Source organism: Cryptotermes secundus, unplaced genomic scaffold (assembly GCF_002891405.2).
Source record: "Cryptotermes secundus unplaced genomic scaffold, Csec_1.0 scaffold838, whole genome shotgun sequence".
Taxonomy (NCBI): Eukaryota; Metazoa; Arthropoda; class Insecta; order Blattodea; family Kalotermitidae; genus Cryptotermes; species Cryptotermes secundus.
The window spans coordinates 124,944-139,673 of record NW_019744415.1 but is presented as its reverse complement, the minus strand read 5'-3'; the positions used below and the strand labels follow the sequence as shown (position 1 = coordinate 139,673).

The window sequence follows — 14,730 nt, the reverse complement described above, 5'->3', positions numbered from 1 at the left end:
CACTTTGAAACTTTCCAGATGTTTCCGATCTACTGTCCTAAGTGTCCATGTTTCAGCCCCATACAGAGCTATGCTCCAAATGTAGCGTTTCACTAGTTTCTTCCTCAAATTTAAGTCCAATTTTCTGGTAAAAAGATTCTTCTTGTTGTTAATGCAGCTTTTGCCATGACAATCCTGGATTTAATTTCATTAGTACACCTTCCATCATCTGTTAACAAGCTACCCAAATATTTAAAACATTTCACATTCTCCACTTGTTTTTGGTCTATCTTTATTGTGACTGGGGTTGGTTGTCTCGAAATTTTCATTACTTTTGTTTTCTCCACATTCATTTCCATGCCATAGCACCTTCCAATTTCAATTAGTCTATCAATCATGCCCTGTAGCACAGTTTCTTCCTTAGCCATTAACACAAGGTCATCTGCATATTTCACAGTTTGAATAATTTGCCCTCCTACTTTGAAGTCACCGAGCCCATCCAGAGCTTCCTTGGTAAGGCATTCGCTGTACAAGTTGAACAGAATTGGTGATAAACAGCATCCTTGTCGAACTCCTCTTCCAATCTGCACACTTCCTGTCTCCCCCCTGTCCAGTCGTACTCTAACTTTCTGATCCATGTACAATTTGCTAATCAATCTTCTTTCATGCCAATCGATACCTGTTTCTTTCAGGATCTGCATTAATTTGGTCCAGTTTACCCGGTCAAATGCCTTCTGCCAGTCTATGAAGCAAACACACAGTTCTTCATCTATCTCCAAAGTTCGTTCCGCTATAATTCTCATCATCCCAATTGCATCCCTGGTTCCTTTTCCTCTTCTAAATCCAAACTGATCTTCTCCAAGTACATCCTCTATTTTCCTTTCAATTCTTCTTTTAAGTATCTTTGCTATTATCTTTGCTGTATGTGCAATAAGACTTATTGTGCGATGGTCGCTGCATTTTGTAGCTTTTGTCTTTTTCTTTAAGGCAATCATTGTAACTTCTGTAAAGTCCTTGGGCCACTCTCCACTTTCATATATGGTGTTCATTAGTTTTGTCAGTGTTTTCAAACCACCTTCTCCCAGTAACTTGAGCACATCTCCAGGTACATCATCATCTCCTGTAGCCTTTCCCTTCCTCATTTCCTTGATAGCTTTTTCCACCTCACTTTGTAAAATATATGGTCCTTTCTCGTCTGTATCTACTTCTTCTTCCGGTTCAACTTCTAAGGTTTCTGGCCGATTAGGTCGATCATATAGTTCTGAAATATAATTTTCCCAAATTTTCAGCACTTGCCTCTGATCTACTATTCTATTCCCCTGGGAGTCTTCGATGCCAACATTTTGAATCCCATGATTCTCTTTCCATCCTAGTTCTTTTGTCTTCATGTACATCAAATCATAACGGCCTGTTCTTTGAAATTCCATAATCTCATTACATATCTTCTCAAGATATTCCTTTTTGGCCCTGTCCGTGGCTCTTTTCAATTCATTCCTCAGTCTCCTGTATTTCCTCCTGCCTTCTTCATTGTTGACATTCTTCCATTTCCTTCGCTCCTCCATTTTACTCATCATCTCCTGTGTAACCCATGGTTTTCTTGCTATCTTCTCAACTTTACCTACCAAATCACTGATAGTATCTAACATGCATTCTTTTATATCGTTCCACTGCGCTTCAGCATTTCCGCTTTCACCTTCAATTGCACCGAGTTTCTCTTCTAGAGTCTCTTGCACGCTTTGTCTTTGAGCATATAACTTCTCCAAATCCCATCTGGGTCTGCGCTTTCGAAATCCTATAATTTTCTTCAACCTGGTTCGGAACTTGGCAACCAGCAAGTTGTGGTCAGAGTCAATGTCTGCCCCAGGAAGCGTCTTCACATCCTTCACACTGTTTCTGAATCGATGTTTCACAAGGATGTAGTCCAGCTGATGCCTCTTCCAATCCCCAGGTGCCTTCCATGTGTAAATTCTTCTCTTTGGCTTCTTGAACCAAGTGTTGGTAACAATCAATCCATTTCGTTCACAAAAGTCAATAAGCATTTGACCTCTGTGATTCCGTCTTCCTAGTCCATGTGATCCAACAATATTCTGATATGGTTCATCTCCAACAATGCTGTTCCAGTCTCCCAATATGATGCTGTTTGTGTCTCCTCTTCCATCTTCCTGAAGAATTTCTTCAATTGTGTCATACACTTTTTCCACTTCATCATCTTCATACTCTGATGTTGGCATGTACACTTGTATAATCAGTATATCTACCGGTTCCGCCTTTAACTTCAGAGCAATAATTCTGTCATTACAAGCAATCTTCTTAACAACACTCCTCACTACACTTTTATGCACCACTATTGCCACACCTCTTTCAGCCCGTTCACCTCCGGAATAATACACTGTATAATCACCGCTTCTTATTTCACCTTGTCCTTTCCACCGCACTTCGCTGACACCTAGCACAGACACTTCATTCTTCTGCATTTCCGTTTTCAAATTCTCCAATTTTCCTGCTTGATTCAAGGTCCTGACATTCCATGTTCCAATCTTGTATCCATGCTGTTTCTTCTGATCTTCGCACTTTTTCTTGTTGTAACGCCTGCATGACATTTCCTCTAGAAACACTCCCCCCCGGAGATCCGATTGGGGGAGTAGTTTACCTCCGGATTGTTTTGTCTCCAGAGGAAACATCTCGCATACTTGGTTTTTCTGTTTTTGGAAAGAGACTATCCAGGAAAAGTGATAATGTGGTAGTTTTTCCATTTGCTTTCCACATCGCAGTACAACAGCCGTTCAAACGACTCTGGTCACGCCTGTTGTTATACGAACTTGAACGATCTTGAGCATCATTTGCTCTGTGCTTCAAGTCACTGTTGATGATGCTGCTTCCGGCATCAGTTTTTGGTGTCTCTCTTCGTCTGATGCCTACCCTTTGACCTGTCCAGCAAGGGAAGTCCTGCCAGTAGCTACACTACCGCTGCTATAGCTCTCAGGGTCCTTGGCATACTCAAACCCCCTCACCACGATAAGGTGGAGCCACCAACGACCTTTTAGTCTACTTTACTTATTTTTTAAAAACTGAAAGTATGCAATCATCATTCTGCCTGTGTGTTTGTCCTCATAACTTTTGAGTGCCTGGACCAATCGTACTGAAACTCGGTATGTACACGTATATCATGGTACCTGAGTTCATCTCAGCGGCTTGCTTAATAAAATAAATCCCTCCCATCAGTCTGTGTGTCTATATGTGTATCCAACTATTGTTGATAGACACTTGGTTGGTAAAAATCCCCTATTGTTTCTAGGCAACAATAGAATAATTGTTGGATGTGTTGTTTTCAGTGCAGTCTGTGTCCTACCAAGGAAAGTGGGTGATTAGTTCTTCCGAAAACTTCTTGTAATTAGTATAAGAGGCTTAAACTTGGCGGCGGTCAAGCGTACGACCGTTCAGCTGACTAGACTGCCATTGTAGCAGAAGCTACTGGAAATAGGGCATAATATGCTCTACTGAGCCTGGACTGACAGAGGCCCTGTATATACAAGTATTTAATACATTTATTATCATGTTTAACATGTAAAATGTAAATATCCTTTACATTATGGCAAATCACTTTTTATTGCTAATGGGGTGGGAGTAGGTCCCTTGCACTGCGGTGACTACTGGCCTATTGTACCAGCCCCAGATGATAGGCGAGGGTGATTGTGGAGCAATTGATGGAATGAAGATTGGCAGGGGAAACCGAAATACTCGGAGAAAACCTGCCTCAGCGCCACTTTGTCCACCACAAATCCCACTTGATCGAACCTTGGCCACCACAGTGGGAAGCCAGCAACTAACCATGTGAGCTACAGTGTGGCCCTGACAAATCACTTACTAATACAGACAATGACTGACAACTCGGAGAACCATCCTCTCCTCAGAGAGGGCGCCCCACAATAACAAGACCTAAACTGTGAAAGAGTAATAAATATCTGGTCATGAGCCCCAGATTGGGCTCAACGCCAAGATTGACTGACTGACGGACTGACTGACTGACCGACCGACCGACTGACCGACCGTCAGTTGCAATGTGACTTTGACTTTGACTTGACTTTCTTGTTATTATTAACTTCTGTTATGTGTAAGACCAACATAGTGACCAGACGAACGAACCTGTGGGATGAAGTAAAAGATACATTTACTTTAGATACCATTTATGGTGTTCTGTTTGGAAAATGGGAGGGAACAACATGGCAACTGTATGGGATATTTTGTTGTGGTGACTGTAACTGTGATCAGTTACTGTCAGTTTGTGTAATGACATATAGTAAGTAGATCGACCAGAATTATGAATGGTATTGAAACCCGTATGCTTTAATCCTTCAGAACCTTAACATACACTGAGTTTATCAGAAGGACTTTTAATTTAGGTTCACTGTTGAAGAGTTGTTTGTATTGTGCCAACTTGAATAATAATATGTAGTGTGCTGTGACAAGGAACTGAGATCGTGTAAAGCCTTAGACTGTCAGAATTATACATCTGCATGTACAGAAGATATATAACATGTTACTCTGTGTAAATAAAACTCCATTATCTAATTAACAGAAGCATTATATAAGCATACCAATGTGTAGGTTGCTAATGGGGAGCTTCACATGCTCTCAGTATCTCCCTAAGCTGTGTGAATCCATAGACATTCACAGCTTTGACTGCACAGTTAACATTTTTATGATAAGATTTATTTGATTACATAACTATTTTCATGTTATAGTATAGTTGGTTGAGGCACTATGCTACCAGCCAGAAGGTCGTGGGTTCGATTCCCGATGAGGTCATTGGATTTTTTTCAGTTAACCTAATCCTTCCAGCCGCACTATGGTCCTGGGGTCGACTCAGCCTCTAACAGAATTGAGTACCAGGAATCTTCCTGGGGAGTAAAGAGTGGCCAGCGTATAAGGCTAACAACCTCACTGCCATCTCTGAACCAGTTCCCTATAAAATGTGGGAGCCTCGACGTCTCACAACCCTATGGGCCTCCACAGCCTGTTACAGGAGTAGCTTTACATTGCCTTTATATGACGATTTTATGTTGTGTTATTTTAAGTGGGTTTCTGTTCAGTACTCATTTACATGCATTCTACCCTGTGGGGCAGATCATTTGCTGTTGATTATTCATAATTAGTGAGTTCTGATATGCTGTTGAATAATTTTGTTGCGTCACTTTAAGAATATGATAATGAAAAATATTTATAGAATTTTTCAGTGAAACAACACAGTGATTTGATTTTCTTAATTGTAATAACTGAATACTTGAAGAGTTCTGTCTTCTGCAGTATAACGCCTTATAGTCCAGCAAAAGTCAGCTGACATTTTGGAGGAACATAACGCCTCCATCTTCAGGTTTGAAGAGTAAGTAAGGCAAGAAACCAACATGAAGCACGCAACATAAGAGCTCTGCTTGCTGCCTGTTTCGTCCTGGTTTCTTGTTTCCTTACTCTCTTGTTTTATAGCTGGAGGTGATATGTTCCTCTGAAACCTCTGCTGCCTTTCATTGAACTGCACATTTTCTGTTTCCTCTTGTATTTCTTGTAATTGTGTATACAGATTTATTTGTGCAGTAATTTAAAGCTTGAGCTTGCTAGTTTTTCTGATATAAATAAATAATAACTTCCAACAAGAATTATAACCACAGCAGAAAAATTTGTAGCAAAGTTATCTATGTGTTAATTTTTTATTATCTGTTTCCAAGGCACTTGAATCTCTTAGGCTCTCAGACTGCTACTGCAGAGTTAATCATCATCTAGCATTCATTACATAACATTAGAAAGAAGACATTAACGGCTGTAAGAGCGCTTCTCTACTGATAATATTTTATGTTTTGTCACACATGACTTGACATATTTTGTCTGGAACTAGGTGATGATTTGGAAACTGGTTGGGTAGTAATATTAGTTCACATAGTCATGTTGTACGGGTAAAATATTAATATTGCTATAAAATAAGAAAGGTTGATGCTAAGACAGTGTAATATCCAGCATTCTTTGGATCACTGCTCCATTGTAGCAGCACTGTATTTATGTGGAAGTGATGAACTTATTTGTTAATGACTACTTATTTTATGGATTCTGTTTTACAGTTTCAGATTAGTGTTAAATCAGTGTTAAACTAATGATGGCTGGTGTATTAGACTCTCATTTGTGTTTCAGCTTCTTGTTTTAAAAGAAGAATATACTGTCAAGAAAATGAAGTTATTCTGTATTTGATCTTCAGGGTCTGTTCATAGTAGTTCATAGTGCAATTACAGCTTCCATAATATAGAGGGAAATTGAAGGAATGCCTGTTTGTGTCTCTTGTTGCAGTTACGCCAGTCTCAAGCATATTGCACGGACAGTGTATGTTTGGAGGAATGTAAGTATGTGGAATTGATACCAGATTATCTGTAAGGGTAAAGCTGTCCCTCTGCTTAACTAATTAAACACTATGCTGTGAAGGCATATGGGAGAGTAGATGTATAGACCCACATTTTCTTAACCTTGACACTAGCTAGAGTTGAGTGGTCAGCTTCATGCCCCGCCCATTTCCTCTGGGGAAAGAGCACCCGGTACCTATTGGATAGGAGGTTAAGTGGACCCCAGAGCCAGTCTGGACGGTGTGAAGAAGACAAAATTCTTGACTCTGCTGGGACTCAAACTCCGACTTCTCAGTCGTTGATCCCATAGCCAGGCGCTATACCGACTTTGCTATCTCAACTCCCTGCCACATTACCTGTAGTTTAAGATAATGTTCAGGTTACTATGTTATACAAGGTCAGACAAGATATGATAAGAAGAAATGAGTTGCTGATTGTGAAATGCATACTTCATGTTTTGCAAAAGTCAGGTACTGCATGTGGTGCAGATTGTAATTCCTCAAAGCTTGCATAAAAACCTATGAAGATTTTGTGATAAGTAGATGATGTTTGTTGGAAATAACATGAAAGGTTTTGATAGATGTTTATGGTGTTCCTTAAATGAGTAATGCCTATTGCCATGGGCAGTGAATTTATTAACATATATGATGTGAAACAGATATGTAATATTTGTATATACAAATGATGTACTTCTATGAAAAGTATTTAAAGAATTGATCCTGAGTGATTATCTACCAATAGAATGTGTTCAGTTTCTGTTTTCATTGTAGCTAGTTGTACCTCTTCCAATGAACAGAATTACTTCCATGACAGAGAAATGTTTTGTCAAGAACACTCAAGTACTCTTCCGATTTTTAAGAATGTTAAATGAAATGGTTTCTAATGTAATTTAATACTTTGCAAATTAAAGAAATCTTAAGTCTGAGGCTTGTGTAAGTGGGAATTTATTATAGCATTTAAACATTTTGCTTCCCTTTTAGTAGTTGTTTCAAGCTGCTGTGCTTAATGTTTTTGATATGAAGAATAGCATTTCTCAAATTTTATTGTTTTGTAAAGTGTTGGGAAGGTTATAGAAACTTAGCATTCACTGTTAATATGGTAATGTAATATAAGCCTAGGGACATGGGATAATAATGATATTCGTGATATGCCTGTCCTGCCTTAACCATAAAAGGAGGAACACCATGTACAAGTATGTATGGCTTCAAGGTGACAGTGCTATATTATCTTGCATTTTATATTTTCATGGCAGTGAAGATTTATGTTACAGTCTCCTGGGATGTGATATATGTCAGACTATATTACCCTTATATTTACATCAGTTTCTATTGTAAGGCAGTAGGTTTCATTGCGCCACTTGAGGTTTTCTATGCATTTTCATACCCTGTGTTTGTGCAGTATGCCCTGCCCATCTCATTCTCATTGATTTAATCACTCTTGACAATATTAAGTGACGAACAGAACATCAAGACAGTATTAGGATTTTTTTCTTACTTTGTATCAGCATTTAGAATTGTGCAAGTGGTTGAGGGGCTATGCTACAAGCCGGAACGTCACAGGTTCAAGTCCCAATGAGGTCATTGGATTTTTTCAATTGACCTAATCCTTCCAGCTGCACTATAGCCCTCAGGTTGACTCAGCCTCAAAGAGAAATCAGTACCAGGAATTAATTATATAATTTTCCTGGTGAGTAAAGCATGGCCGGCGCGTAAGGCTGACAACCTTACCGCCATCTTTGAGCCAGTTGTCTAGATAATGTGGGACCCTCAACATCTCACAATCCTATGGGCCTTCACGGCCTGTTGCAGGGATAGCTTTACTTTTTATTTTTACTTGAAGTGCTTTAGGTGATATTGTGTGCAAGGATATTTTGTTTTCCTTATTTAATACAGCTAGAATAATCATAAGAGGATGGAGAGAGTGTTAGCAGTTACTGTTCAGAGCACTGAAATCCTGGTAGTAACACAAAATTATACTAATGAAGGGAAGGAAGAAGCTAAAAGTATTTTGATTTCTTCAGTCATATTCTGAAAACTTTGTATAAGGTTTAGTGTGTACTCAGGTCTTTGGTTGAAGTGCAGACAATTTTGTATTGTGTAAAATCAGTTTATGGTGGGAAACACAAACTTTAACTGATCCAAGTAAGAAGGTTGGTCTATAAGTAAACACAGAGAAAACTAGGTATATGTTGTATATGTTTCTGTCTTGTCACTAAAATGCAGGGCAAAAGATAGGAAACAGATGGTTTGAAAATATGGCACAGTTCAGATATTTTGGAACAATGATAACAGATCTAAACCTGATTCAGGAGGAAATTTAGAGGAGATTGAACTTGTGTAATGCATGCTACCATTCAGTTCAGAACCTTTTGTCTTCTCGTCTGCTGTCGCAAAACATAAAAATTAGAATATACAAAACTATAATTTTGCCTGTGCTTCTGTGTAGGTGTGAAACTTGGTCTCTGACATTATGGGAGGAACATAGACTGAGGGTGTTTCAGAACAGGGTGTTGAGGAGAATATTTTGACCAAAGAGAGATGAAGCGACGGGAGGTTGGAGAAAACTGCATAATGAGGAGCTTCATAACTTGTACTCTTCTCCAAGTATAATTAGAATGAACAAGTCCAGGAGGATGAGGTGGGAAGGGCATGTAGCATGAATGGGGATAAGAGGAGTGCATATAGGATATTGGTGGGGAAGCCAGAAGGAAAGAGACCACTGGAAAGACCAAGGCATATGTGGGTGGACAATATTAAAATGGATTTTAGAGAGATAAGATGGAATGGATTGGATTTATATGGCTCAGGATAGGGACCAGTGGAGGGCTCTTGTGAACACGGTGTTGAACCTTTGGGTTCCATAAAATTCTGGGAAATTCTTGAGTAGCTGCAGATTTGGTGACTCTTCAAGAAGGGCTCAGCTCCATAAGTAAGGAAGGTGGAAAACATTCGATGAAATCAAAACATTGCTGTATGGAGTTTTGCTGTTTGGAGACCTACAAACCTATTTCGGAACCTTTTACTTCACACTTGTGATATTTTTTAATTACATTTTTCAGTTTAGTTACTTGTTCCTCATAGTAGGCCAGCTACATTTTTTCTTCTCAGTATTAGTAGTATATGAATTCCAGTTAGCTCCGAAAGTGAAACTTATGAAAAAATGAAGTGTCCATGATCCCTTTTCACATTTAAATGATAAGCTAGTAAAAACATATGAAACAGAAATGTCAAGGAACTGTTAATGCCTAATCGTTTTTGTGCTGTGTTTGCAGTGAAATTATTTGTATTTGTTTTGGTGAATTATCTTGAGGTGCTATATTTTATAGTAATTTATTATCTTATAAATAATAAGTTACAATTTTGTCAATATGAACTGTGTATAATGGGTCTGCTTTTCTGTGCAACAAAATATAATTATTGACAATGGCATTGAAGTTTAATAACTTACAGAAGCATGAAAATATTGCAGAAAATTTTGCTCAAATCTGAGTTGATAAATGATACAGTCCTGTTTATATAGAGGTTACAAGTGACCACAGGAAACCATAAACAGACATAAACTGGAATGTGCAGTATGTTGCAGATTACTGTTTTAGTTGTGTGTTTGTTGACGTGATCAGATGGTGTATTTGTAGTGCCTGGTGGTCCGCCTAGCGCACAGGGAGGTCCCAGCAGCATCTTCCTGATGACAGTATGCTGGATCGCAGTAGCCTTGGTCCTGTACATCCTCAGGCCTAGCAGTCTTCGCAGCACTGATGATTCTAAGCCTCATGGCAATGGATTTGTATGTACATTTCAGGCTATAGTCACAACTTACAGAATTGTTTACTAGTGTAACTTTTGTTTGCATACTCAAATGACAGTATGCATCACCAGTATAGGAATTAGTAATGCAAACATTACATTATGATCCTGTACTGAAGGAGTGCTAATGGAGAGGTGAGCATTGAAGTGGTTGTAAAATATTTTGAAAGTGGTCTGGGTTTGAGTCCCAGGGAAGTCATTTATAAAGTTCTGCAGTTTTTAATATAATTATTTACTCTTTAGACATCCATTTAGTTTAGTATTTGAAACGATGTTTTGGAGACTGTACTCTCCCTCTGTCCTCATGTAAAAAGCATGCTGTGAAGATGTATCTCTGTCCTTAATTAAGTACCATACCATGAAGGCATATGAGGAATGGAAGTATAGCTTCGAGCAGCATTAACCTTGGCACACGGTAGGGGTGAGTGATGAACTTCACAGTCTGGCCACTTTACCACCAAGGAAAGATACCAGCATATAGAGGCAACAGGTAAGTACCAGCCAGACGGGAAGGGTTACCACAGAAATATTACTGAACCGTTGATAAAGAGTAAGGGGTCTTTTTTTCTATCTCTGCTTTGGCCTACGAAAGCATTCAGATTTGTTTCTGTGATCAATGTTCTGGAAAACTTTCCACCATTTTCCTGTATGGGGTAGTTGTTAAGGGCACAAATGGGATTTAGTAGTAGAAGGTTTATCCTAGAGACAGCTTTCCGTCTTTATTCTCGTCCTTTTCCGAAATGCTTGTCATCATGTTTCTTTTCATTATTATTTTCATTATAGTAATTATTAGTTCTACGAGTACTTTGGGTCAATTTTCATACTTTCATTGAAGGCCAGTGGCAAAAGGGATAAAGATAACATACACTTTTTTTTTGTATCTGTTCATGCCCAATTTGAAGTTACGTGTATGGAAGGATCTGATGGAATTGAAAGATAGTGCAGATTTATGAGTCATATCCTCCCTTACATGTTTGCCACAGGTGAGGGATTTTGTATGCCAGATCTCCACTGTGCACAGTCCACATTAAACTGTGTGTCCTCTCTGTGGCTATCATATTCAATGTTCCTCTGTCACTGTGAAGAAATGGACTCTGGTCCTATGGGTCTACCCTTCACCCTTGCTAAATAAGCAGACTAGCCAAGGGATCACAAATGATGACATTCTAAAGGACAAAATTAAGCAAATTACTTATGTCTTGAAAAAACTCAAAAGGAAAGAAAAAAGCTAGATGGTTTGTGTTTAGTTCACGAGAAGGCCGCTCAAAATTTTGGATATGTTTCATGCCCTTGCCCCCTGCTGAATGCTGTGTTAAATTAGAAACCTGCTTTTGTTAGTGACCAGTTTGATTTATTAGTGCTATTATGTGCAGACTGGTAGTTAATAATAAAATGAAAATGAAATACAGTTTGATACACAGTTGGAATTAGTGTGATATAATATGTAATACTTTAGTACAGTATTTGCAGAATATCTTGGTATTATATTTAGTTGGCTATTACAGTTGTGGGAACATCCATCAAGGGGGTATATTCTTTTGCAGTGACTGTTCATAGAGTTCTTGGATAATGAGACATGAGGGTAGAGTTACTTTATATAGAACATAGGAAACAGTGTAGGCAAGATACTTAAAGTCCTTTTCATGGTGTTTTTGATGTCTTTATGTACATTACTTTATTTTATGTTTATGTTGCCAGTATGTCCAAGGCGTAGGTGGGTGGACAATATTAGAATGGATCTTAGAGAGATAGGATGGGATGGTATGGATTGGATAGATCTGGCTCAGGATAGGGACCAGTGGAGGGCTTTTGTGAATATGGTGATGAACCTTCGGGTTGCATAAAATGATGGGAAATTCTTGAGTAGCTTCAGAATTGGCGGCTCCTCCAGAAGGGCTCAGCTCCATGAGTGAGTAAGTAAGTAAGTATGCCCTGTATTTGTTATTACTCCATATTAACTTTTTTGCTAATCTTTTCAAAATATATTTAGTTTTCTGTTGGTTTGAGTAGGAGTTTCTGTTTCATGACCTGTTATGGTGTTGTGGTCATGGAACACGTTCCAAATGGAAAATAATGACAATTTTGTATTTCAGGGTTCTCATGGATCTCCCCCAGCTCCTCCCCCAGCCATCAACTGAGGCTGACAAGAGTTTTATATTGCCGTGTCTGCCATTACATCATTCCGGGAACTCTTGAAGATGGAGCCAAATGAGAAATCTAACCATTTCACTGAGACTTGTTAACTCACCTGATGACATTCTGCCAAAAGGCTGTTATATAACTGGTTGTAAAAACAAGCAGTTGCTATTTGGAAAGATTTCTTCCATTAGGAAAATATCCTTTTCTTCAGCAGCCACCATGGTTAGGCAGATGGCAGATTCGTATGAGATCCAAAATGCACATTTTAAGTTTTATAATTTTACTCACTACCAGTAGTCTTTAATTTTTCTTAATGGATCTCCTTTGCAGTTATAAAATGTTTGTCTTTCATTTAGGAGGAATCATATATATAATGAGAGGCTTTATTTTGATATATTGATGCACCAACAAGTGGCACAACATAATGATATTATGTTACCAGTTATATACATGTTTTGATTTAATATTTTTAGCAGCTATACTATAAATAATATTAACTTATTTTTGTTTGAATACTATACTAATGCTCATTTCATATGATATTTACTGCTTGTACCTAATTATTGGTAAGTCTTTTCATGTCTTGCAAGAGTGCAGATGCGAAAAGGTTTAAAATCCTGACATAGTAAGGTTCAAACTGGTGCAAGCAAGTTGTATAAAGGACTTTACATTCCTATTTGGGTTTGTCTGATTTCCCTTCTGTATGTAGCGAGAAAGACATGCTAGTTTGATGTCCTTACATTACTTGAAAATCAAAACATCCTGTTGAATGTGCAGTTAATGCAGACAGAATGTATATAGATAGCCAGGAAAAGCATAAATAATGTACAGATATGTTAATGTATACAGAGCATAAAATAAGTATTATATACATGTAATTAAGATGTTTAAAATAAAAGCACCACTTGCAGTATTTAATATAGAATTTTTAATGTGCATGTTACAAATCCCCTGTGTTGATTGCAAAGGTGTGGCAGTGTAAAGTTGATACTGTATACATCAAAGTCACAGACTTCTCAGTGTTAAGATATGTACATTCTTCATTTTATATCCAGTTGTCTCCTTATATGTGTGCCAAATACTTATTTTCTGTACAGACTTAAATGTTACGAACATTTCAGTGTAACAGAGTCAGCCTGTAGCACTGTTAAGTATGTTGCACCAGACCTTTCCACCTTGGTACCAGCTACTGACCTATGCAGTGGCTCTAACGCCAAATGAGATCTGTATTTATGGATAGAGGTAAAAGTTAAAGTTGTCCCTGTGCTTAATTCATTAAGCACTGTGCCATGAAGATGTGTGGGGGAGCGGAGGTGTAGCACTGCCACTCTTGACTTTGGCATCAGATGGAAGAGAGTGGTTATCTTCTTGCGCCAGGCTCTAGTCTGGGAAAAGAGTTTAGGAGAGCATATGGGCTGCAGAGCTTGTCTTGATGCTTTGGAGCATTCAAGTTATATTTCTGAAATGGCTGCACATATAAATATAACAGAGTTGATCAAAGCATTGCCAGGCAACAGCTCAGTAAACACCCTGTGATACGTGCATGCAACAGTTATAGCTTGCTAGGCAGCAGTCAGCGTGTCAGTGTACTGGCAAGATAGCAATCACATGACTTGTGTTTCTGCGTGGTCCGTGCAGAGCCTATATAACAAGTATTGTAGCTTAGATTAGTGTGCAGTGCAGTTGAGAGAATTGGAATGGAGAGTTGAAGTCGGCCACATGAAGTTTGTAGTTGAAGAAGAATTAAGACTTAGCATGTGAAGACTTAATGGGTGATTTGAAGGCTTCATGTGTGCTGTAATACAGTGATACTGGTAGTGTGTGATTGAGACTTTTGTAGTTCCTGTGCAAAGTCTGTTGACAGGAAACAGATAATGAAAACATTGTCAAGGCTCAGCCACTGTTGAGATGTGTTACCTAGCAATGGCTGGTGTAAGCAGATATACAAGACTTTATTTATATGTTATAATTATCATATACTTGAGAGTGTAAGAACTAATTGTAGTTATGACTTGTGAATATCCAATAAATCAATTCACCAATCCAAACCCACATCTCTTGTCACCAGTACACGTGACAATATAAAAACGTGTATTCAGTAGGCATTATACTGATTACTTTCTCTGTTCACACAGAACACACTTACAAATGAAGATCACTTTCTTCTGGAATGAGACACCATGTAATTTAGTAGGCAGATAGTAACATTTGAATTAAATCAGCTGCCTCCATCTTCAGTATTCTACCATGAAGATGGAGGCAGCTGAGGTTGCTCAGAAATGCTGGTACTTGGACTCTGAGAGCTCCAGATTTGACAGGCAAAATGGAATTCAGGTAGAGATTTACTGACAGAAATTTTTTAAGTTAACTATTTATCAGCCCCCCCCCTCCACAATTGTGTGCAATGGATAGGAAAACATAGGCTCTGA

General features: G+C 38.5%; 1 protein-coding gene across 3 annotated transcripts in view; it reads left to right on the top strand.

The window, feature by feature from the left end:
• Positions 1–14,016, top strand: part of LOC111874755 (small integral membrane protein 14) — a 16,496-nt gene extending 2,480 nt beyond the window's left edge. For 2 of the 3 annotated variants that reach the window (XM_033755581.1, XM_033755582.1), the window contains exons 3-5: positions 6,310–6,358; positions 9,979–10,142; positions 12,256–14,016. In XM_033755581.1, the coding sequence (XP_033611472.1) occupies positions 6,310–6,358; positions 9,979–10,142; positions 12,256–12,300 (258 nt within the window). In that variant the 3' untranslated portion in view covers positions 12,301–14,016. The remainder of the gene's footprint in view (positions 1–6,309; positions 6,359–9,978; positions 10,143–12,255) is intronic. The other variant, XM_023870513.1, reaches the window with a different exon arrangement.
• The last annotated feature ends 714 nt before the right edge of the window (positions 14,017–14,730 follow it).